This window comes from Crotalus tigris, unplaced genomic scaffold (assembly GCF_016545835.1).
Source record: "Crotalus tigris isolate CLP2741 ecotype Arizona unplaced genomic scaffold, ASM1654583v1 scf7180000017791.1120302, whole genome shotgun sequence".
In the NCBI taxonomy this organism is placed as follows: domain Eukaryota; kingdom Metazoa; phylum Chordata; class Lepidosauria; order Squamata; family Viperidae; genus Crotalus; species Crotalus tigris.
This window is the reverse complement of record NW_024096638.1, coordinates 1038886-1062723: the sequence shown is the minus strand read 5'-3', so window position 1 is coordinate 1062723 and position 23838 is coordinate 1038886. Positions and strand designations below refer to the sequence as shown.

The 23838-nt window shown below is 49.8% G+C and overlaps 2 protein-coding genes across 7 annotated transcripts in view; one reads left to right on the top strand and one right to left on the bottom strand.

Moving 5' to 3' along the window:
* The first annotated feature begins 38 nt into the window (after nucleotides 1-38).
* AP4M1 (adaptor related protein complex 4 subunit mu 1) lies at nucleotides 39-7822 on the top strand. The gene is made up of 15 exons (XM_039342455.1): nucleotides 39-149; nucleotides 237-322; nucleotides 403-512; nucleotides 582-678; nucleotides 759-869; nucleotides 4189-4269; nucleotides 4853-4915; nucleotides 5013-5079; nucleotides 5583-5636; nucleotides 5985-6091; nucleotides 6856-6947; nucleotides 7042-7086; nucleotides 7168-7218; nucleotides 7330-7447; nucleotides 7574-7822. Exons 1-15 carry the CDS (start codon nucleotides 89-91, stop codon nucleotides 7772-7774), a joined length of 1344 nt encoding a protein of 447 aa, XP_039198389.1. The 5' UTR covers nucleotides 39-88; the 3' UTR covers nucleotides 7775-7822.
* The window catches only part of STAG3 (stromal antigen 3), a 29804-nt gene continuing 13775 nt past the window's right edge, over nucleotides 7810-23838 (bottom strand). For 2 of the 6 annotated variants that reach the window (XM_039342448.1, XM_039342449.1), the window contains exons 14-29: nucleotides 21718-21824; nucleotides 21551-21643; nucleotides 21127-21216; nucleotides 20755-20955; nucleotides 18618-18688; nucleotides 18356-18443; nucleotides 18108-18191; nucleotides 17943-18035; nucleotides 13131-13299; nucleotides 12890-13023; nucleotides 11132-11233; nucleotides 10900-11045; nucleotides 10652-10780; nucleotides 10416-10573; nucleotides 10158-10311; nucleotides 8040-8388 (exon numbers count right to left, since the gene is read on the bottom strand). In XM_039342448.1, the coding sequence (XP_039198382.1) occupies nucleotides 8178-8388; nucleotides 10158-10311; nucleotides 10416-10573; nucleotides 10652-10780; nucleotides 10900-11045; nucleotides 11132-11233; nucleotides 12890-13023; nucleotides 13131-13299; nucleotides 17943-18035; nucleotides 18108-18191; nucleotides 18356-18443; nucleotides 18618-18688; nucleotides 20755-20955; nucleotides 21127-21216; nucleotides 21551-21643; nucleotides 21718-21824 (2030 nt within the window). In that variant the 3' untranslated portion in view covers nucleotides 8040-8177. The other 4 variants (XM_039342450.1, XM_039342454.1, XM_039342453.1 and 1 more) reach the window with 3 other exon arrangements.

Here is a 23838-nt window from a genome sequence, read left to right as displayed (position 1 = left end):
CCCGCCCCGCCCTTCCCGGATGCGGGGAAGGAGGAAGAAGGGGGGCTGGGGGGGAGAGAGCGCGCGTGCGCAGTGCCGGGCGGCGGCGATGATGCTGGCGCAGCTATTCGTGCTCTCGTCCAAGGGCGACCGGCTCCTCTACAAGGACCGTATCCCGCGAGGGAGTGGGAGGCGCGGGGGGGGGGCGCGGGGTTGGGCCCGGCTGGCCGGGGTGCTCCTTAACCGGCTTCCCGCAGTCCGCGGCGACGGGAGCGCCGACCTGGTGGAGACCTTCGCGCGGAGGATCGCGGCGCTGCCCGCCGACCAAGCGCCGGTCTTCATGGTAGGGGGCGCGCGTGGCCGGGGTCCCTCCGCCCCCCCCGCGCCCCCTCCTCCGCTGACCACGGCCGTCTCGCCCCGCAGGAGGCCGGGCCGGGGCTCCACTTCGCCCACGTGCGTCACGCGGGGCTCTACCTGGTGGGCACCCTCCGCCCCGACGCCTCACCCTTCGCGGCCGTGGAGTTCCTGGGCAGGTAGGCGGCGGGGGGGGGCGGGGCCGGGTGTGGGCGGACGGCGGCTGAGTCCCTCTGCGGCCCTTGCAGGCTGGCGGCGCTGCTCCGGGACTACTGTGGCCGCTTGGACGAGAAGACCGTAGGGCTGAACTTCGCCCTCATCTCCGAAGTGCTGGACGAGCTGCTGGTGGGTCGCGGAAGGGGAGGGGGACGGGTGGGGGGCAATAGGGGGGAGCGTGCGTGGCTGAGCCCTCTCCCCCTTTCTAGGATTACGGCTACGTGCAGAGCACCGCCCCGGAGGTCCTGAAGAGCTCCATCCAGATGGACCCGGTGCTCAGCCAGCCCTTCAGCCTCTTTGACCTCAGCACGGTGGGCTTGGTGAGTGGGCGCTGGGGGCCCCACAAGCGAGCAGATCCGGGCGTCCAGGGGGGCTTCCTGCTCCAACTGGTGGACTTTCCCTGGGAGAAAGCAAATCGTTTGGGGGTGTTCAGTCCAAAGTGCATAGTATCCAGCCCAGTGGTGGGATTCCAATATGTGAACAACCAGTTCTCTGTGTGGATCCCGCTTCCAGAAGTCCGTTCTGGGCCTAGGCAACAAAAAATTAGCTACTGGTTCTGCTGAAGTGGTACGAACCGGCTGAATCCCACCGTTGTATCCAGGTCATGGTTGTCCGAAAGGTGCTTTTTCAGGAGGCAACTGGACTTTGTTTTTCTTTGACGATGTTTTGCTTTTCATTCAAGAAGCTTCTGCTCTGGCTAGGTGGTTGGGAATGAAAGGATTTCTACTCCTTTCAGACAGCTGGTCATTTGCATTCTTTTAGAGGGTAGATCAGGGCTTTTCAACCTTTTCACCCATTGTACCACTTTTAGGATATGCAACATCCGAGTACCACCAGACCCCTAACAAGGTGTCAAAAACTTGATGACCAAAAAAAAAAAAAAGGAAAAAAGTGATAAAGCACAGGTTGTCCTCGACTTACAACAGTTCGCTTAGTGACTGTTCAAAGTTACAATGGTACTGAAAAAAGTGCCCCCCAAGCCACAGCCAAGCAAGACACCTGCCTGCCCGCCTGGCGGCAGCGCTCTTCCTCCTGTCCAAGGTTTTCATTGTTGTGAGCATTTTTGTTGAGGATTGGCAGCGGGGGTGGGGGGGTGTTTGGTTTTTATTCCCTCCCCCCCCCCCCGTCTGCTGGGTGGTTGCAGCAGGTTTTGGTCACTTCACATGACCCTGGGACACTGACCGTAATAGTAATAGTAGTAAAGTTGGAAGGGACCTTGGAGATCATCTAGTCCAACCCCCTGCTCAGGCAGGAAACCCTACACCATTTCAGACAAATGGCTGTCCAGTCTCTTCTTTAAAACTTCCAGTGTTGGAGCATTTACTGCTTCTGGAGGCAGGCTGTTCCACTGATTAATTGTTCTCACTGTCAGGAAGTTTCTCCTTAGTTCTAGGTTGCTTCTCTCCTTGATTAGTTTCCACCCGTTGCTTCTTGTCCTGCCTTCAGGTGCTTTGGAAAATAGCTTAATTCCCTCTTCTTTATGGCAGCCCCTGAGATATTGGAATACTGCTATCATGTCCCCCCTTGTCCTTCTCTTCGTTAAACTAGACATACCCAATTCTAGCAACCGTTCCTTATATGTTTTAGCCTCCAGTCCCCTAATCATCCTTGTTGCTCTTCTCTGTACTCTTTCTAGAGTCTCAACATCTTTTTTACATCTTGATGACCAAAACTGGATGCAGTATTCCAAGTGTGGCCTTACCAAGGCCTTGAAGAGTGATATTAATACTTCACGTGATCTTGATTCTATCCCTCTGTTAATGCAGCCTAGCACTGTGTTGGCCTTTTTCGCAGCTGCAGCGCACTGCTGGCTCATATTTAGGTGATTGTCTACTAGGACTCCGAGGTCCCTCTCAGTTACTACTATTGAGCATGGTGCCACCTATGCTGTACTTGTGCATTTGGTTTTTCTTGCCTAAATGTAGAACCTTGCTTTTTTCACCCTTGAATTTAATTTTGTTAGTTAGTGCCAGTGTTCAAGTCTGTCCAGATCCTTCTGTATCTTAAGCCTGTCTTCTGGAGTGTTGGCTATTCCTGCCAGCTTGATGTCGTCTGCAAATTTGATGAGTTCCCCATCTATCCCTTCATCCAAATCGTTGATGAAGATGTTGAAGAGTACTGGGCCCAGAACAGAGCCCATCATAAATATGAACCAGTTGCCAAGCATCTGAATGTAAATCACAAGACCCTGGGGATGCTCCAACATTCCAGCTGATCGGCACTTCTTCTGGGCTCAGCAGAAGCGCCAGGATCAGCACCCAGCTCCAGCTTGATCCTGGTACTTCTGCTGAGCCCTGACAGCCCTGCAGCTCCAGCCATCTCCCGTTCAGGGTTGTGCGGTGCTGCCACTGGTTCAGCTCATTCCCCTCCCCGCTGCCACTTTTCTAGGATGGTCACGTACCACCTGCCAGGTGCCAATGTACCACAGGTGGTACCCGTACCACTGGTTGAAAAGCTCTGATCTAGATTATCTTTGTCCTCAGGTCATAGGTAATGTCCTGAGGACCAAAATAATCTTCCAGATGTCCTGTTTGGGGGTGTAGGTCCAACTCTGGCTTTTGGCCAGTGTGACTTTGTTTTGTCTGGAACAACTCTCCTCCCTTTGTGTGCACACACATCCTCTGAGGCAGAGTCATGCGGAAAAAGAAAACATGGTTTATGTATTGGTACATAGTAAAAATCATCTGGTCTTTAGTCATTTTTTAAAAGTAGACAAATACAACCCCAGATGAATGACAACACATGACAGATTACATGATGCCATCATTTTTTTAAAAAAGCAAAAAGGGAGAAGCCATGTGTGAAAAACTAAGTACACCCTCGCTGCTTCCATAGGTATAAGGAGGCTAAGTAGCTGCTGATCAAGGCCTCTTGATCAACTGATCACCAGCCAGAGGGACTCCCTCTGTAAAAACCAATGTTTTAGGAGTTTGCTGGTTTCCAGCAGTGAGGCCTGAATTAACACAGCGCTAAAGAGGAAAGACATCAGCACTGATCTCAGAAAAGCAAATCTTGCTGCCCATTGATCTGAGAAGGGTTTTAAGGCCGTTTCCAAACCATTTAAAGTTAATCATTCTACAGCGAGGAAGATTATTCTCAAGTGGAAAACATTTAAAGAGAGTTGCCAGTCTTCCCAGGAGCCCCTTGCCATAGTTTCATTCCATACAGCATTAACCTTGTGAACTCTCAGGCTTCCTCCTTCCGCTATATATTCAAAATGAACAGTATTTAATATTTATTTGCTATGCATACGTAGGGGTGTGGGTCTATATATATGTTGTACGTAGTATATTTAAGTGTGTCATGTATGTGTTTTACTCTGAGAGTGGGCAACTAAAATTCATTTTTGATGTGTGCTGTTGTGCCCACAGTAATAAAATGACAATAAAGTTTATCTTATCTATCTTATCCGAGATGCTGAGTGTACAGTATAGGGTACTGTTTTTCCAGTTCCTTTCATGGTACCTTTTAGGGAAACAGATTGTTTTATACTCTATGATCACAATCGAAGAAAGTCCCATCATAAATTTGATATGCTTGGCCCTATCAACTTTAGGTATTATTTGTATACTGCTCCCATTCTTAATATCGTTTCTGTCTTACGGCCACACACATTTCTACTGTTTTATGTGGTTGCAGTTTGGAGCAGATACGCAACAGAGCAGAGTGGCCCCTAGTTGTGCAGCTGCTCGTCCAATCCTGTCACTGCGGGGAGAGCAGGTGAGGTCCTCCAGTTCCCACTCTGGTCAGTCCCCTGAAGCCTCCAAAGGGATTGACTGAAGGAGGCCATAGCCAGGCTGCCTGATGGGTGTCAAGTTCGGGTGGAAGAGGACAAGTTGAAGCCAAGTCTTCAAAGGCCCATAAAAATTGTGGAAAATGAACTTATTTATTTTAAAACTGTCCTAACTCTCCTAATTTTGAGGCATCTTTGCCTCATCTCGGATGTCTCAACAATGCCAAATGTGGCCCTCGCCCTATAAACGTTTCACAAAATCAGAAGTTCTTCAGAAAAGGGTTACTCCATAACTACTCCATCCTCAGATCTCTTCATGCAATCAGTTTAGAGCCCACCATCCAAAATCATCTAAGCCGAGGTCCCAGAAGTGGATTCAGCCACTCTGTTGGGTTGCCACATCTTTGAGCAGCAAGTTTGGTGAGGGTGGCTTCCCCATTTGCCTCGTGTGGGCAGAGCAGCGAGTCCCCTGGAAATGGGCGGCGGCGGCAGACTGGCCTTGGGTCCCTGAAAGCGAGAGGGTGGCTGCCCCGGCTTAGAGAATGGGACGGTGCCTTTCTCTGCCCCCAGGTTTCACAGCCTGAGGTTTTCCTGGATGTGGTGGAGCGACTCACAGTCATCATCGCTGCTAATGTGAGTCAGAAAGTGCCAGAGAGAACCTGGTTTCCTTTAAAATTCGAGGTCCTATTCAGGATGGAGAGGTTGAGGCGCTTTTCTTTTCCTTTTCTAGGGCACTCCCATGAAAACGGACATCCAGGGGGAAATACGGCTCAAGAGCTTCTTTCCCGGCTGCTCTGGTGGGTGGAGGCTGCTCGGATGTATCTGCTGCCTGCTGGAGGCCCAGCGCAAAACAGGGAAACCATAGTTGCTTTGGCTGCTGTGTGGTGCAGCTCTTGAAGTGCTGAAGGGAGGACCGGATTCCCTGGTATCGGCCAATTTAGGATTTGTGGATGGGATACTGAAGAGGGCGTACAAAGGGAAAAGACGCCAGGATAATTACAATTAGGACTTATTAATGAAAATCCAGTACTTTCAATAACAGAGCCAAGAGAAAAGAGGGGAATAATTATCTAATTGGGCTTAGAGCAGGAAGTTTGTTATTTCACAACTTGTGAGAGTAAATAGGAAAAAAAAGAACAGCTAACACCTCCTTCTAGATATTGATTTTAAAAGGGGGGCAAATCACAGGATGCAGACCCTCTTCCCATGGGAAAGCCAGTGCCTGCCCAGCTTTGCCCAGGTTAGGGCCGGAGGACGAGGCGGGAGTCCAGAGTCCATTGGGCCGCGGTTTCTCTTGCAGAGATGCGGATTGGCCTGGCGGAGGAGTTCTGCGTGGGCAAGGCGGAGCTCCGAGGTGTGTAGCCCCTTTGGTTGTGGCCCGATTGTGACGACACATTGAGCGGAGTTATTGCCACACCAGCATCAGAGTGACTCTTAGCCCCGAAGGGTCTTGGCTACTTGGGGGGGAAACTAAATGTCCCTAAGGCGGCGGCAGCAGCATCTCACCTCCCTGAAATGAAACCCTGGAAATGGGCTGCCAAAAGAGGCTCTCGGGGGAGCCTCTCTCTCAGTGGTTCAGCTGCCGCTCTCCAGTCAGGGTGTCCAGAGTCATAACGCTGCTGCTCCTTGCTCCCCTCTGGCTGAGGGCCAGCTGACCAGCCGTCTCACCCAAAGGGGGCTCGATTTGCTCTTTTGTCCCCAGGTTACGGCACAGCTGTCCGCGTGGACGAGTGTTCCTTCCACAGTTCCGTTAAGCTGGATGAATTCGAGTGCAGTCGCATTCTCCGTGTCAGCCCCAGCCAAGGGGAGGTAAAGGCAGGGAAGGGACAGGTCCACATGGTTGGAAGAGTAGACACTGTAATGAGTTGATCCTGAGCATCTCTGCTCAGGCTGGGTGAAGGTACCTTCTGGGCCTTTTGCTGGGTTGTGCCTCAAGGGACACAGATATCCTTCCCCACCCTTCACCTTGTTGTCCTCTGAGCCGTCCCCCACCTGGCAACAGGCTTTTGGGGATGGGGTGCTCTAGGCTCAGGTCTCCATCTCCACTGGGGTGGTCAACGTCTCCCACATAAACCTGTCCTCTTGTCCCACTGGAGGCTCCCAAAGGTCTTCTGTGCTCCTGAGGTCCCTGGCATGAGACCCCAAGACCAAACACAAGTGCTCTGCCATCCCTCACACAATCAATGCAGGGACAGCAGCAAATGGTTTAATGTAAATTTTGCAACCACCCCTACGAAACATAAATCCACAATTGTTAAGACCTGCCTGTACTCCCCGTCACGTAGAAATCACGATTCCACGGGTATCTTTACAGTGTTACTTTCCAGGGTTGCATTAACCTTCCTGGCAGGTGCCTCCCACTGTTAACTCGTTCGGTCTTTTTCAAGGTCTACTAGTTGTAGTTTTAGTGTTTGAGATGCCGTTATGAGCTGGATAGCTGGTAAAATACAAGTAGTAGTCATTTAAGCATGCTTGCTTTTTCGTTCCTTGGGATCCGTTTAAATTACTTTAGGTGGATTTGTCCTTAAAATCTGCTCAGAAAGCCTCATCTGCAAAATTGCTTTTTTGAGCAGCTGACTCTGATGCAGTACCAGCTGGCTGATGACATCCCTGCCGCCCTGCCCTTCCACCTGTTTCCCACCATTCGGCAAGCCTCCTGTGGCCGGTGAGTGGCAGCGCGCTCGTCGGCCAGGCTTCTTTTCAAAATGCCACGCCAGTGTGGGCTCATCACACGTGCCCATCTTTTTTTTCCTTGGCAGGGTGCAAATTTATCTCAAGCTTCGCTGCGATTTATTTCCCAAAAAGTAAGAATCCCTTTATTGTCCTCTGAAGGGGGAATAGACTTAAGTCTCTTTCTCTCAGCTTAACCTTCTAATTTTTTGTAGCCATGCTGTCAATCTTCACATCCATCTGCCTGTTCCAAAAACTACACTGAGGTGAGTTAGCCATTGTCCTACCGTTCTGCAAAGGGGGGGGGGTTGGGGGGTGGGGCTCTCGCTGCTGCCCGGCCTGTGGACTCTGCTGAATCTTCTGGTCTTCCTTTACAGCTTTTCTCAGGAGTTGAGCAGCCCTGAGCAGACGGCCATTTTGCAGCCCACCACCAAATCTATTGAGTGGATTGTCCCCCGAATGCAAGGTGGCTCTCAACTTTCTGCCATGTTTAAGGTAAAGAGCCATCAGGTTTCCGAGGCGCAAGCCTGCCCCTTGGGGTCTTGAGGCTTCCTTGGTGGGAGGACAAGGGGCTGGGCACCCCCTCCTTGTCCCGAGTCTGCCCAATCTCTCCTTTGGCAGCTGGAGGTTCCAGGGCTAACCCAGGCAGGACTGCGTGAGCTGGGACCGGTCAACCTGTCCTTCGAGATGCCAGCCCACACCTGCTCTGGGCTGCAAATCCGCTTCCTGCGCTTCACAGGACCACAGCCCACTCTTCCTCACCGGTGGGTGAGGTATGTGACTCACAGCGAGTCCTATGTGATCCGACTCAGTGCAGGATAGGCTACCTCCTTGTTATTCCAAATTAAACAGCTTTATTTTTTTAACTAATTAAGTATGAACAGCGAAAGCCACGAAACCAGGGAACATTCTGCATGGCCCCCATAAAGCGTGCAAACCAGAGAAGTAAGCAAATTCTATACAGCAAGAGCAAAACAAGACACAGAAGAAGATGCCTGGTGGGGAAACTATGCCAAATGTTCTTCTCCAGGAATTTATAGCCCCCCGGGAGGGGGGGGCGTTAAGAGACCTCAGAGGAAACCTGCAGGGAAAGAGGTAGAGCCCATGACCCCCTTTCCCCTTTCCCTGCCACTCCCCGGCAAGAACCACTTCCTTGGCCTAGCAAAGTTGCTCTCCTGGAAAAGGATCCCATCACCCACTTTTCAGAGAGATTTATACACATTTCCTATCCGTTCTTGGGGTGTTCCACAGGTTTAATTATGCTGCAGTTGAAGGCGTGCTGCTTTTTTTTGCCAGTTTTAAAATCCCTTCCCCACAGCTGCTCTGCACTACTCGGCCAAAGGAGTCCTAAAGCTATTGCAGCCTTTTCCCACAGGAAAACCGAACCGGTTACCTCTCCCTCCTGGCTGTTCTCCGGCTCTTCAATCAGGTGCAGCCTGGGAAGACAAAAACCCAGGCAGGCTTTCAGACCAGACCTCCAAGGGCCAGAAAGGACCTGGCCCTCCCAGCCCAGATTTTGCCCTTCTCGGTGGCTGTTCGGTAGTTGCCAGCGGTCGCCCCAACCACTGAAGGGTTTGGCAGAACAAAAAGCACACCAGGCTTTGGGTACTGCAGCCTCTGCAGCCAGGCCCTTTCCCCACAGAAGTTGGAGGGGGGAGAGGGGAGAGAAGCTAGGGCTGTGCACACACACACTCCCTCTAAGGGCAGAATTAACCTTGTTTTAGAGTGTAGTTGTCAAAAACAAAAAAGGGGGTCTGCTGGGAGAAAAGCCATCACTAGAGCCTAGGAGGTACCAGTTTTACTTAAGCATGAATGGGAAGGGTTTTTTTTTTTTTTTTTGAAAGGCCAGTGGTGCACATGCACTCTCTAGTTAATGAGCCAGGAGCTGCCATGGCGATTTTCAGCGTTTCTAAATGTTCCCTGAAGTTTCAGCAAGCCAGAAGACAAAAGTGAGCGACATCCAAAAGCTCTCAAGTCAACCAGACGTTCCTTTCTTTCCCAAAAGCTTTGTTACTGTCTGGGCTGCGTGTGTGGATGTGCATACTCTGACTTCACCTTCAAACTGCTCTTCTATAAAATTCTCCCTTCTATTGGTACCAACTGCTGGTCTGCTCAGGGCCGCACCCCCAGACTGGCTCTCATCCTGGGATTCAAACTGCAAGCTCCGTGCACAAGTTAAGGGGAGCGAGGGGAGGGGGGCTAGCCAGGTCAGACCCCCCCCCCAGCACTGACTGGTCCTGGCTGTGGAGAAGGGAGCAAAACACCGCAAACGGCGCCTCTCCGACCTCTCGGCAGCATTCAGCAGCCACAAATCGTGGCATCCCTACGGTGCACGTTAATATTTGGCACCGCTGGAAAATTGGCCAACAAGGTGGGAACTGCAGTTCAATGTTCCCAAATGTCATGCTCTTACATGCCGGGGGGGGGGGAATCTTCTAGCATAGAGGGGGGCAAGCATTGAGAGGGGGAGGGGATGGTGTGCGGTGCCAGGACAGCAGAAGAAAAGGAATTTGGGCCTGCTCGCAGCAGACGGCTGCCAAAGGAACAGGCAGTGTGGAGGCAGACAGAATTCTGAGATGCGTCACTAGAAGAATCTCCAGCAGGACAAAGGGGGCCCTAATCCCACTATGTAGGCTTTCAGTCAGACCCCATTTGGAGTCCAATTCTGGAGAAACCCCCCCCCCTTAGGATATTGATGGGCAACCAAAATGGGGCAAGGCCTGAGGGAGAGGTTGGGGGGACTGAATACGCAGAGGACAGGAGGGAAAGGGGGGGCGTGGTCAAAACCTTTAAATTCTATAAGGAGGGTGAATCAGGTTCACTCTCCTGCTCAAAGAGCCGATGGCCATCAGAGCCGGGAGGGCCTTCACACAATCTTGTGTTCCCAGACGAGGCCCTGCCGTTGTCTCTCACACCCTTGTTACCACAGAGCAAAGCCTCCACCTCTGTCCTAACTATAGAATTTTAACTGACGGGGAGGGGGTCTCTCTCTGACATTGTCCCTTCGTTGTGGAGGGGAGGAAAGCCCCTCCCATCTCTGGGCCTTCCGGGAAGGGGTCAAAACGTGGCTCTGCCACAAACAGCCCCTCTGGTGTGGCTGCCATGCCCCCCCCCCCACCGGGCAGGGCCGGTCGAGCCCAGCTGCCTTTCTGGCCAAGAGGCAGCTCGAACCCCAAGGTCCTTCTCGCCCACCGGCCTCTCTCACCTCTGGGCAAACTCGGCTTCACTGCCCGAGCTCTCCTCTCCCAGCGGAGGCCCTGTCAGCGGGCGCTTGGCCCTCAGGGCGGTGGAAGTCAGCAGGGGGGTGTGCAGGCGGCTACTGGAGGCGAGGCTGGTGCTGCCACTGTGCTCGGAGGACCCTGGTAAAACAGGGCCCCAGACAGGCTGGTTTCCACCCTCAGCTCTCCAGAAACCCAACGGGCTCCTTTTCCTCACGGAGCCCCTCAGATGCCCCCTCACCCACCGTTCAAATGTCCCCTCTTGGAGGCGGCAGCGCGAGGCTGGGGGGCTGCCTGCTCCTGAGGGCTGAGGGAGTGCCGATAGACCAGGAGGGAGGGCCAGCAGGGCTCCTCTTTGCTCTCTGAGAAATGAGCCTGGCCCGTCTTCTTCAAGTAGGCGAGGCTGCGGGCGGGAGGAAAAGGATGGCTTCAGCTGGGAAGGAGGCTTCCCCAAGGCCCCCCCCCCAGCCATTTTACTCACAGCAGGGCCTTATCCGGAGGCAGCAGCCTGGGGGAAAATTCACTCAGCAGTTCCAAGAAGGGCAGGTTGATGAGACCCAGCTTGGGGTTTGGGGATGCTGCCTCCTCAAAGGCAAATTTTATGCCATCCCTAGAATGAAGACGCTGTGAGGAAGGCCCAGCTACCTCCACTCCTCACTCCCCCCCCCCCAATGAACGGGGACTGGGCCCCAGCCCTTCTTTCCCTGGCCACCTCCAGAGCATCCTCACTTGTGCAAAGCCACCAGGGCTGGGCGGTTCTGTAGCTGGTGCAGCCCAAACAGCAGAGAGAACCGCCGTGCCAAGTCCCGGATCTCCAAGAAGGCTGCCGAGTCCGTGGCCCCGGGTCCCTCTTCCAAGAAGAGCTGGGTCAGTAACTGGGAGCAAAGAGAGACTTTGCTAGCCACCAGCTGGGCTCCGTTCTCCAGCAGCCCCACCACCGCTGCGGGGCGGCACCCCTTACCTGCTGCAGGCTGAGTAGCAGCGTGTGGGCCCATTCCATTCGGTCAATTTGGCGAGTCTGATTCAGAGTTTCTTTGATGATGTCCCCATAGTCATCGTAGAACTGGTAGGAAAAATGGAATCCTGGATTCCTTGGTTTTGTTTTTTTATTAATTACATAGTAAAACAGCAAAAACAGAGTAGAGAAAGAATACATTTACATACATGAAGTTTTATGCTGAAACAAAAGTAATTATTATGAAGAGCCCTGGTGCTGGCACAGTGGTCAGAATGCACGCTGACTGCTGGCTGCCAGCAGTTTGGCAGTTCGACTCTCACTGGCTCCAGGCTGACTCAGCCTTCCAGCCTTCCAAGGTCGGTAAAACGAGGACCCAGATGGTGGGTGGGCCATAGGCTGACTATTAAACCGCTCAGGGAGGGCTGTAAAAGGCCCTGGGAAGCCATATAGGTGCTTTTCACACAGACAGCCAGATTCCCGGTCTGCCAGAGTTGGCTCTTGGCTTTCAACCACAACTGGGATCAGAATGACTGTTGCTAAGCAAGGCAGTTGTTAAGTGAGTCGTGCTAGATTTTATGATCTTTTTTGCCACAGTTATTAAGCAAATTGTCTGAAATGGTACAGGGTCTCCTGCCTGAGCTGGGGGCTGAACTAGAAGACCTCCAGGGTCCCTTTCAACTCTTATTGTCACATCACAGCAACTGTTAAGTGAATCATGCAATCACTCAGCAAACCCAGCTTCCCCCATTGACTCTGCATGTCAGAAGTCGGCTGGGAAGGTGGCAAATGGCAGCCATCTGGCCCCAGGATGCTGCAATGGCCGTAAATACATGCCAGCTGCCAAGCACCCACATTTTGATCACATCATTCCGGTGATGCTGTGATGGTCGTAAATGTGAGGACCAGTTATAAATCATTTTTTCAGTGCTGTTGTTAACTTTGAACAGTTGCTAAACAAATGGTTGCAAATTAAGGACTACCTGTAATCCAGTCATCACTTTGTCAAAAAGTAATGAATAGAATAGAATAGAATAGATGGAATGGAAGAATAGAATAGAAAGGGAATAGAAGCTGGAAGGGGCCTTGGAGGTCTTCTAGTCCAGCCCCCCACTCAAGCAGGAGAACCTATACCATTTCAGATAAGTGGAGCACCCACGATTTCTGAAGGCAAGCTGTTCCACTGGTTAATTGTCCTCACTGTTAGGAAGTTTCTCCTTAAAAGATACATCAGATTTGACTTTAAAATTAAAATTCTTTAAAAGTATGTTTTCTTAGTTAAGGTTTGATTTTTATATTTAAATCAAGTTTTCTAGGTCAATGGTTAAAAAAGTTATTGGGATTCAGGATGCCCTTTGATATTGCACATATTTTTAAAAAAAACCTCTGCCGCTTCCAGTCATGGCCCTGCTCCTTTCTGATATCAAGCTGTTTGATCACCACCTCCCAAGTCCACATTTTTCCTTTAAAGTTAGGAACAGCATTGGATCTTCTTCAATCTTTTAGCATTTCCTTTAAGCTCCAGATTTCTCCGAAATTTCAGTCAGTTCCTGCAATAACCTGGAATTCCACCTATCCCATCCAGGAAACTCAAATTCTGCACAGCCAACATCCTCTTTGGATGTTGGAGACACGGAACTAGAAGCTCTAGAAACGGCTGAACGACTCTCGAGACAAGGCATGGAACAGTTAAACTGGAATGACGATTGGCGCTGAATACGTCCAGGGCAAATTCCCTACGCCTTCCCATCCAGCCTTGCATACCTTAGAGTAATACTTGAAGACATCTGAAGCAGCGCTCAATTCCAGCACTCCATAGACAACCAATTTGCAGAATCCAGACAGCAAATTACGGCGCTGGTGCAGCTGTTCGACCTGAAGCTCTCCGTTTTCACTATCTGAGTTCATCAGCCAATTAAAAAGAAGGGAAGGGGTATTAGTGTGTGCACCCACCAACTCAAAAACTCTAAACCTCTCAAATCCCAACTTCAAGGATAATGCACACCATCCTCGGGGGCTTGGCTGTGGTTGAAGACACGGTCCATTAGAAAGCCAGACAGCTGTGACTGCAGAGCAGACTCTGGCTGAAACACCAACTCCTGCAGAACAGGGTGCCCCCTGTCAGTCAGCTGGGGACCGAAGATCAGGAGCAAATCACTCAACAGCACAAAGGCCTGCAAAGAAGAAAGGGAGCAAATGAGAATCACGCACTGAAGATGGCCATTTTTCTCCCAAGGTGGACATAACGAAACATGAGTATAGGGTCGGGTCCTTGGTGCTCCTTGGTGGTTTCCTTACAGATGTTTCATTACCCAACTAGGTAACGTCATCAGTGCTAGCAGAGAGTGGGGTTTGCTTCAGTTTATGTCCTGGTGGCTTCCTCTGTCAGTGTGGGTGGTGGGAGTCTTGGTGGTTCCTCGTTTTACCGTTAGCCTCCTTGGGGTATTGCTGGCTTCTTGGTTGTTGGTCTAATGTTAATCTTGGTGTTAATCTCTGCTCATCTGGATGCTGACTGCTGTCAAGAGTGCTAGGCTGCCAGCAATTCTCTGACATTTTTGGACTTGTCTTGGTCTAGGATGGTCACTGTTTCCCAGTTGAAACCATGATTGAATCTGACCATGTGTTATGAAATTAAGGATTTTCATCATCAAGTACACACTTTGGAGAATCACAAAATGAAAACCAGGAAGCTAATTCTTCCAAATATCTATTTTCCAAAAGATACTCCTTAAAACCTCTGCTCCAGCTTATTTATTTATAAAAATTTAATGGCCGCCCATCTTACAATAAGGTAACTCTGGGCAGCTTACAGACATACAAATACGTCTACCTTAAAACCTGAATAAATTAAAAACAAAGATTAAAATCAAAGAAAATCAGAGGAGAGTGGGGAGTGGAACTGAGGGAGAAAGTGGGAGAAAGCGGCAAGAAGGTGACAAGCAACAGGGAGAACTCATTTTTTGCATCCATCTTTACACAAAGGGAAAAAACAGCCCAACCTATCAAAAACAGTACAGTAAAAAACAGAATAGAAACACAAGTTCAGATAGACAAGAAAATGATAAGCGAGCACCTGTCCAGCCTAGACTAGTTCAAATCACCAGGACCAGATGGGCTACACCCCAAGGTTCTGAAGGAACTGACAGATCTCAGAACCACTGAACTATATCTTTCAAAGATCCTGGAGCACTGGGAAACTACCAAAGGGCTGGAAAATGTAGTTCCCATCTTCAAAAAAGGAAAAAAAAATGGATCCAGGAAACTACAGACCTATCAGCCTGACCTCAATACTTGAGAAGATTCTGGAAAAGATAATCAAACAACGAACCAGCGAACACCTAGAGGCAAACAAAGTCATTACAAAAAGCCAACATGGGTTTGTCAAAAATAGATCATGCCAGACAAATCTTATTACATTCTTTGACCAGGTGACAAAATTAATGAACCAGAGGAATGCTGTGGATATAATTTACTTGGGACTTCAATAAGGCATTTGGTAAAGTAGACCACAACCTTCTACTTAATAAGATAGAGAAATGTGGATTCGTAGCTGGCTGACCGGCAGTACTCAGCGTGTGGTCCTCAATGGAACCACATCTACATGGAGGGAAGTGTGTAGTGGGGTGCCCCAGGGCTCTGTTCTGGGCCCAGTGCTATTCAACATCTTCATCAACGATTTGGACGATAGATGGGGAACTCATCAAATTTGCGGATGATACCAAGCTGGCAGGAATAGCCAATACTCCAGAAGATAGGCTTAAGATACAGGAGGATCTGGACAGACTTGAACACTGGGCGCTATCTAACAAAATGAAATTCAATGGTGAAAAAATAAGGTTCTACATTTAGGCAAGAAAAACCAAATGCACGGGTATAGTATAGGTGGTATCTTGCTCAATAGTAGTAACTGAAAGGGATCTCGGAGTCCTAGTGGACAATCACTTAAATATGAGCCAGCTGTATGCTGCAGCTGCCAAAAAAGCCAAAGTGCTAGGTTGCATTAACAGGGATAGAATCAAGATCACATGAAGTGTTAATATCATTTTACAACGCCTTGTTGAGACCCAACTTGGAATACTGCATCCAGTTTTGGTCACCATGATATAAAAAGGATGTTGAGACTCTAGAAGGAGTGCAGAGAAGAGCAACAAAGATGATGAGGGGACTGGAGACTAAAACGTATGAACAACGGTGGCTAGAATTGGGTATGTCTAGTTTAATGAAGGACTAGGGGTGACATGATAGCAGTGTTCCAATATCTCAGGGGCTGGCTCAAAGAAGAGGGAGTCAAGCTATTCTCCAAAGCACATGAAGGCAGGACAAGAAGAAATGGATGGAAACTAATCAAAGAGAGAAGCAACCTATAACTAAGAAGAAATTTCCTGACAGTTAGAACAATTAACCAGTGGAACGGCTGGGCACCAGAAGTTGTGGGGGCTCCAACACTGGAAGTTTTTAAGAAGAGACTGGACAGCCATTTGTCTGAAATGGTATAGGTTTCGTGCCTGAGCAGGGGGTTGGACTAGATGATCTCCAAAGTCCCTTCCAACAACAACAACAACATTACCATCATAACTTCATGAACTTTTCCCGACATTAATGCTTAATCAATGGAGCAGCTTGCCTCCTGCAACTGCTCCATCGCTGGAGGCTTTCGAGAAGACTCTGGACAGCCATTTTAAGGTATAAGGACTCCTGCTTGGGGAGGGGGCTGGACTAGAAGACCCTCAAGGTCGCTTCCACTTCTAGGATTTTATGAATCCAGATTGTGGGAAGGGCACCTTTATTTGCATCAGCTGCACAACATCCTATCTGTTTACAACAGCTACCTTGGGAGGAATTAGGGTGAGGGGATTGTGGCCGAAGCCCCACCTCTTGGTGAATCTTCCCCAGAGGCATGAAGGCAACAAAGACACCCAAAAAAATACTTGCTTAATTTTTATTTATTCAATTTCTATTCCCCTCCCATCTGAAGCAAGCAATTTCACGCAGCGAATAATCATAAAATCAGTTCAAACTACAAACATCTCACACACACACACACACACACACTTATTAAAAAAATATAATTGTAGGTATTAATATAACCCAGGGACAGGGCCTTTCACACACTCAGGGCCCAGACCGGGACACACAACCAGGTCTTCGTGGCTTCACCAAAGGGCAACAGGGCTGGCGGGAGAGTGTCTCTAGAAGGGCAGAGGGTGCCACTGAGAAGGGCGGCCTCCTGGCTGACGGGACACGCTCAACACTCCAGGCTGAACTGGGCGGGTACAAACAACTGGGAGGAGATGATGTTCTATGAGGTTAAGCAGAAAACTGAGAGGAGGAAGAAATAGCTTAGTGTAGATTCTTCTAGACCAGGGAGGAGAAAAGGGTGATGCTGAGCTCGGAAACAAAATAAATATTTAAAGATGTCCAACTTGGAGGCAAAGGGAGGTGAAATAAAGAGTAAGCTTATGGGCCAACCATGTTAATGGTTGTAATATAAATGCAATAAATAAATAAAAATAAATCTTATGCCAGAATTCTTAAAACCAGCAACAAATTAATGGCACATGATCAGTCAATCGATCGATCAGTAGCAAGTACTACATACTAAAGTCTGGGCCAGACAGTTAAGCAACTTTGGCTGTTGATGTGGGGTTTTTTTATTGGGGCTTGCTTATCTATTTTAACCTTGGATGATAAGAGTCATAGGTGGATGGTGTAGTTCTGATTTAGTCCTTGTACACCGCCCACAGTTACTGTTGTGAGACTGACAGTCACACAAATTATTTCAATAAACGATAAAGGATATTTTATCACCATCACCGCTGACTTATATAGCAAAAAGTACTGGACAGGGCAGAGTTACCCTTAGAAGCATCCTAAATATTTTTAAGCATTTACTATTGTAGAAGTACACTCAAAAAAGGATCTACTCATTTCAAAAAGTAATTAATCTCGTTTAATTACTGCTTTTGTCCTTAGTGGCATTAGTGTCCTGCAAATAATCTCTCCCATGGTTCATTCTTACAGTCTTGCAGTTAGTCCTCAGGTTACGACAGCAATTGGGACTGGAATTTCTATCACTAAGCAAAGCAGTCATAAAATGAGACATCACATGATCGCTTAGCAACAGCAATGCCGTCTTTCAGTGAGGAACACACAGGTTGTTAAGTGAGGACCTCACATTCCCCCGATGGCAGAAGCAGCACTGAAAACGTGTCCCAGGCAACCATATGGGGGGGTGGGCGTCACAAAGGGGGCTACGGAGCATGGGAGGAGCTGCCAGCAAGCATTACGAATCACGGGAGGGTGGCTGTGGGCGAACACTGACGCAGGAGGGCAGGCAGGCACTGCAGAATACCAGATGCCCACTGGCTGCCGGGGCCCCTCCGGGGAAGACCTGGAAGGGTCTTCTGGCTTCCCTGTTGACTCTGCTTGTGGGAAACAGGCAGGGAAGATGAGAAATGGGGACTGTGTGGGATGATGCAATGACGCAACTCTGAGGATTGACCACAGATTCCCCCACCCTCCCGCCTTCCACACTGCCGTAATGTGGAACTGTTCCTAAATGGGAGACCCTCACTTTAGGACCACCTTACTAATTAAGTGTCTCACTTCCTCCTTTTTACACACACACCCCCCCCCCCTTGAAGTTACAGTTTAAGGCACATGATGAAGTACACTCCAGCTCAGAAGCCCTTTCTCCCACCTTCCCTTCCCTTGATCCATTGCCCAGCAGAGGCCGATGGAAAATGCGAAAGACCGACCCAGCCCCTGCCCCTTCTCATTCCCCCCCCCCCGCGGGTCAGGCTCAGAGGCCCCTCACCTGCTCCTGGACACAGGGCTCCACGTCCACGAGGCAGCTCTGGCAGAGGGAGCAAAAGGTAGCCACTTTGTCCTTGAGGCTGAGCAGCTGCTGCTGGGGATGGAAAGGGAAGCATGAAGGCCTGGCAAGAAGGGCCCCGGCTGAAGATCCCAAACACCTGCTCACCTGGTCAGGGACGGCCCCGGCTGAGCAGCGGGACAGTTCCCAGAGCAATGAGAAGTGGGCGCAAGTCATGGCAGGGATCACCACCTGCAAGGAGAAGAGGGAGGCAGCGGGGAGGCATGTGATCCCCGTGGGCTCCTGCCAAAAGCAAGAAAACGCCCCTTGGGAGGGCGGAAGAGCGACCGAGCAAGAATGTGGCCCAAGCAGGGAGGCGCCCAGCTGTTTCGGGCCCAGGTCAGCTGGCCCAGTACCTGCTCGTAGGCCTCGCCCGTGTTCAGCAGGTGGCGCAGGAGATGCACGCAGGGCTGGAAGAACCCCCAGGGAGTCAGGTCGTGGGCGCTGCGGATGAAAAGGGCACAAGGAGCAAGGGCCGGCCCCTGGACACTCACCAGAGACGCCACTGTGCCTGTGTTGGAGACTGCTGCGGGGGACCTGCTGCAAGAGCTCCACACAGGAGCAGGGACCTTGGACAAAACAGCATGGACACAGCCAGGCTGAATACTGTGCACTCACCTGTGGAAGAAGGCAATGCGTCTTAACGTGGTAGCCATGCTGTACACCTCCTCCTGCTCAGAGAATGAGGACTGCCAAGAGAAGAACGAAGAAACAACAATGCAAGGTGCTTCTCCTCCTCCACATGAGGGAGGAACATCCAGACACAGAATCACAGACGTGAGGACCAACCCCAGGCTCAGAGTAGGAACCCTCAACAGCATCCATGACAAAAATGGTTCAATCTTTTCTTGAAAACCTCTAGTGACCGAGCACCTGCCACTTCAGAAGGCAGCCTCTTCTATTGCTTGGCAGTCTCCCGGGCAGGGAAAATCCTCCTTATTTCAAGTCAGGATCTCCCTTTAGAGGCTTCCGTCTTCTGCTTCCCGTCCTGCCCTTGGGCATTACAGGGAATAAATTCTGCCTGCCTGCCTGCCCTGTGGCTTCCCTCCGTGGATGGGAAGACGGCTATTGTGTCTCCGCTCGGCTTTCCCTTCCTTAGGCTAAACGTACGAAGTTCAACCGTTCCTGGTAGGATTTAGACTCCAAGCCTTTTACTATCCTTGTCACTCTTTATACTCTTTCCAATTCCACGGCCAAAAACGGCATTGGCTCTTTTGGCAGCTGTGGCACATTGCTGGCTGAGATCTACCACGACACCCAGATTCTTCTCACAAATACTAGGCTGGAGCCAAGGATCCCTTATCTTGCACCTGTGCATCTGATTTTTGCATTTCTCACCGATGAACATGGTGAGGCCTCAGGGCCAGTGTTGAAAGTCTGTCGGGATCTTTCTGAGCCTCGAGCATGTCTTCTGGAGCGCTAGCAACCCCTCCCCCCGGCTTTGTGTCCCCCAGAATGTCTTCTAGGAACATCTCTTCCGTTCCCTCACCTAAGTCTTTCGTGAAGGTCGGAGACAGAACCCCGGGGTGCCCTCCTGCACCTCCCTCCTTCCAGGTGGACCCTTAAGGGCCACATGCTGTCCATAGTCATTCAGTCAACTGCAAATCCATCTGGGAATGAGGCTGTCCCATCTCTCACTGTTCCGGTTTATCAATGAGACTGTGGTCTATCGGATGTCTTACTGAAGTCTGAGAGCACAGGGCTTCGTTCCCTTGGTCCACCAATCAAGTATCACATGGTCAAAGAATTTAATTTTATTTACATTAATTTAAAGAAAGCAGTAAGCTTCGTCGACATGACCCGTGCCGACGGATCTGGGAAACCACCTTGCCCCTTTCCAAACGGCTTCATTATATTTTCTAGGATTTTCCTAGGTATGGATGTCAAGGTGACCGGTCTTCGTTTCCCAAGTCTGCTGGGTTCCCCCCTTTCTGAAATATTGCAACAAGACTGGCTCTCCCGTCTTCTGGGCTTCTCTAGGCAGAGTTCAGCCAGTTGCTGTGAGACGGTGCCCAGCAGTTCCTCTGGGACACTCTGGGACCTGCCCTCCATCTGGCCCAGGAGAATTGGATTGGCCCATAGCACATACCTACAGCCAGGTCATTATTGTTTTTTTTTTCTTTAATCTTTATCTAGACACTTTCAATGGAGTTTTCATCCTTGGTGTCACTAATCAGCATATATTAAGATGAAATTTCATTGCATTCAGCTCTCAAAGGGTAACCACCTCCAATATACACTACATAAACATGACAAAAAATATGTATATACCCACATATGCACACATATATGACACAGAGAAACAACACACTCTAGTTTGGATGTATACATATATATGGTAAGAAAAAAAGAATCCTGCGAATTTACAAGACAGGTAGCATAAGGAACAAAGCTGTTACAGAATCTAGTAGTCCTGCTAGAAATATTTCAAAACCTCGATCCCAGTGTGAAAGTCTGTCTCGTGATTAAATTAGTGGACCAGTGAAGTGCTGTGGGCATAGCATACTTGGATTTTAGTAAGGCATTTGACAAGTAGACCACCACCTATTTGCTCTTTTACTACGATTATGTCAAAAAGCAACCAACTTCTGGAAGGGACCGGAATCCTTATGCCTGAGGCTAGGCGCCCTCTCCCTCCAGGCCCACATTTGAAGGAAGCTCTTTGCGTACTCAAGACCAGAATCCTACCATCAAACTGCTCTTCCTCCAAAAACTCACTCATGTCCAAACACCCGCCACGGGGCAGTTATTCTACCTGGAGGAGTTCAGTAGCGTCATGCTGGAATTTATCCGCCAGATAGTCCATAATGCAACTACGGGCAAGATCCACACGGCTGTAGAAGGCAAATTCTGTGCGGCAGAGCAGCTGGAGAGTCTGGGAAGCCAGCTCCAGCACTTCGCGTCCCGTGTGCTTTTCCACCACTTCCTTCAGCTGGGTCAGCAGCAAGTCTAAGTGCTGGGAGGAAGAGTCAGAGAGTGTGTCTCCCCCCCCCCCCGCAGCATCCAAGGGCTAGCCTTTGGGGTGGGGGGTGGTGGGAAGAGTAGGATTTGGACTTTCGGGGGAAGCAGGAGGAAGCGCCTCCTCGGGAGGAGAAACACGGTACAGGTAACGGCAGGGGCCTCCCACCTTCTCCAGACGGCCCGTGCTGTAATAGGTCAGGTCGAAGTAGCGCAAGGCCTCCAGCAGGGGTCCCACTTTCTCAGCATCCGCAGAGAACTGCCGGGACAGAGCAGAGAAGGGAGGGCTGAGGGCCCAAACAGAACAGAACACGCTGCTCCTTGGGAGGAAAGCCGAGGGCATCGACCGCCCAGGATCCCGGAGGGGACTGATTAAACCCCCGAGTGGCCTCAGTGACTCTCAGAGAGGGATAACGACGGACGACTGCAAAGAGCACAAAGCCTTCCATTCCCCACCATTCAGGCAGAACTGAAGGAGGCTCTCAGCTGAAAAGCAATTTTGGGACAGCCCTCTAGAACCAGCAGGCGGGGCCACATCCCAACCAGAAGGCTTTGGTTTCTCCTCCCATTGGGTAAGAGAGGAATGCATTCACCTTAGCTAGCAGCTGGGGCAGCAGAGGGACAAAATGCTGCGTGAGCCTTAAACGCTCTTCAGACTGCGCTTTGCGTTCCCGAGCAGAAAATACCTAACAAGAAGGAGGAGGAGATGGCAGGAATCGGTCCGTCCTTGTGAAAGGCGAGGAAGGAGCGAGAAGGTTACCTTCTTTCCAGAGAACCTGCCAATTGGTGGGTGCCCTTCGGTGGCTTGCCGCATGCTGGCCACCAAGATCAAAATGAGGCTGCTCTCCTTGAGATCACCCAAACCTGCTGAGAAACACAGCGCTTTAGCTAGGGAGCATCTAACACATAGAATGAACCCACATTACACAACTATCACAACCCGTAGTCCTAAACGTGCAGCTACAGTTCCCTAAATTTGCAGGAGAATTACACTGCAATATCCATAAAGAAGCACCAGTTTAACTTTATTTCTAATTGGATGCAATAAGCAGAATTTTTAAATATAAACTGCCAAGTCTTCTTGAAAAACCCTGGGTAATTCCCTTAGATATGTCTCCTAAATATGTTTAGCAAATAAGGGATCCCCATTTATCCTTGCCCTCAGGGACGACCCGCTTGCCAAGCATCCTCGTGCATGATTTACTACTATTCTCACCATATTTATATCAAACATTCCATAATTCAGTTTCCTATTGACTTTCATGATATTTTTGCTTTTGCTAAAATTACAAACACAAAATAAATTTACTGCTTACAATCATATGTTTCTTAATGACCCGAAGAGCAAAATGCAGTGTGCACGATTTCTTCCCAGCATGAAGAGGAACATAACCAAAGAACATAAAGTACCTCCAGTAACTACAGCAATCATGTCAGAAAAGCTAAAGCTCAGAATGAATGAAGGCTTGCACAAGACAGCAAACACAACAGAGAGTCCTTGGTACTTTCTGAGCCTAGTGATTTCCTTCCAGACGTTTCATTACCCCAAAAGGTAACATCGTGAGAGTGAGTGTGGGGTTTTCTCCTTGTTTATGCACAGTAGCTTGCCCTGCTAGTGTTGGTGGGGGTGTAATTTCTCCTTGGTGATCCCTTGATTATTGTTTTCTGAGTGTTTGTCTGGTGTTAATTCCCTGCTTATTGGGGTGCTGGTTGCTGCAAAGTATGTCTTCTGGTCTTTTGTTTCCTTCTTAGCCTTTCTATTGTCTCTGATGTATAAATCTGGTTTATCTCTACGTTATCTAGTGATGACTGATTTGTCTAAATGCCAAGTTTCCAGGAATTCCCTGGCATTTTTGGATTTGGCTTGGTCTAGGATGCTTCTTCCCCGGGAGGGGGGGGGAGGGAATGTGGCTGAGACTTTCCGAATGTGTGGTGAGAATAAGCAGTTTTCATCTGATCTTCCGGCTACTGGTTTTCGTTCACGGATGAACCCTGCCCATCTTCCGCCCGTCTGTCCTGTATAGCAGCTGTTACAGTCCTTATGCTGTATGTTACAGGGCTCCTGGGACTTTTGTCTTAGCCATGTAGGGCTTTAATTGGAGCAGAACTTACACTCACCAGCACTGATGTTAGTTGGTTGTGATGAAACCTCTGCAAGCGAATAACCCTGAACTAAAGGAAGTCTCTCCCGTTGAAGTACAAGTTCTTTGGGAAGTGAGAAATGAACGGGAAGCCCCACCTAGATGCAGCCCTAAGAGAGCGGTCAGCCCACAATGGCACAAGAAGCAGCAGGGCCTTGACTTCCTTGTGTCGGCCTTCTCTGAGAAGGGAAACGGAGCTCCAGCGGGTCATCACTGTAAGAAAACTAACGGATTTCCAGGTTCAACCCAGAAACTCCAGAAGGAACGTGAGGAGAGGACGGCAGGTCTGCTTTAAGTAATCTTGTGATTACTTTCATGAGGAAGATTCGTGAGGAAGAATACATGGGAAGATCAGGGTATCGGCGTCAATCACATTCTACGTGAATCCACAGTGCGATGTAGCTGCTGGGAAGGACAATGCCATTTTGAGAGGTATTCCAACTAGTCCTTGCTTAATGACTGTCCCGTTTAGCAACTGTTCAAAGTTACAACACCATTTCACAACCAGTGCTCACACTCACAGCTGTCGCAGCATCCGCACAATAACGTGATCAAAATTTGGGTGTTTATAACCGTCATGGCATTCCACAGTCACATAACAGCCACTTGCGCACTTCACAACTTCCGGCTAGATATCCTCGGGGAGGGATCTCCAAAATTCTGGGTGGGTTTTAAGGAAGCTGGAGAGTACATTTTTTCCATTCACTGAACAGCCAAGACTGACGTGAGCCAAAGCCCAT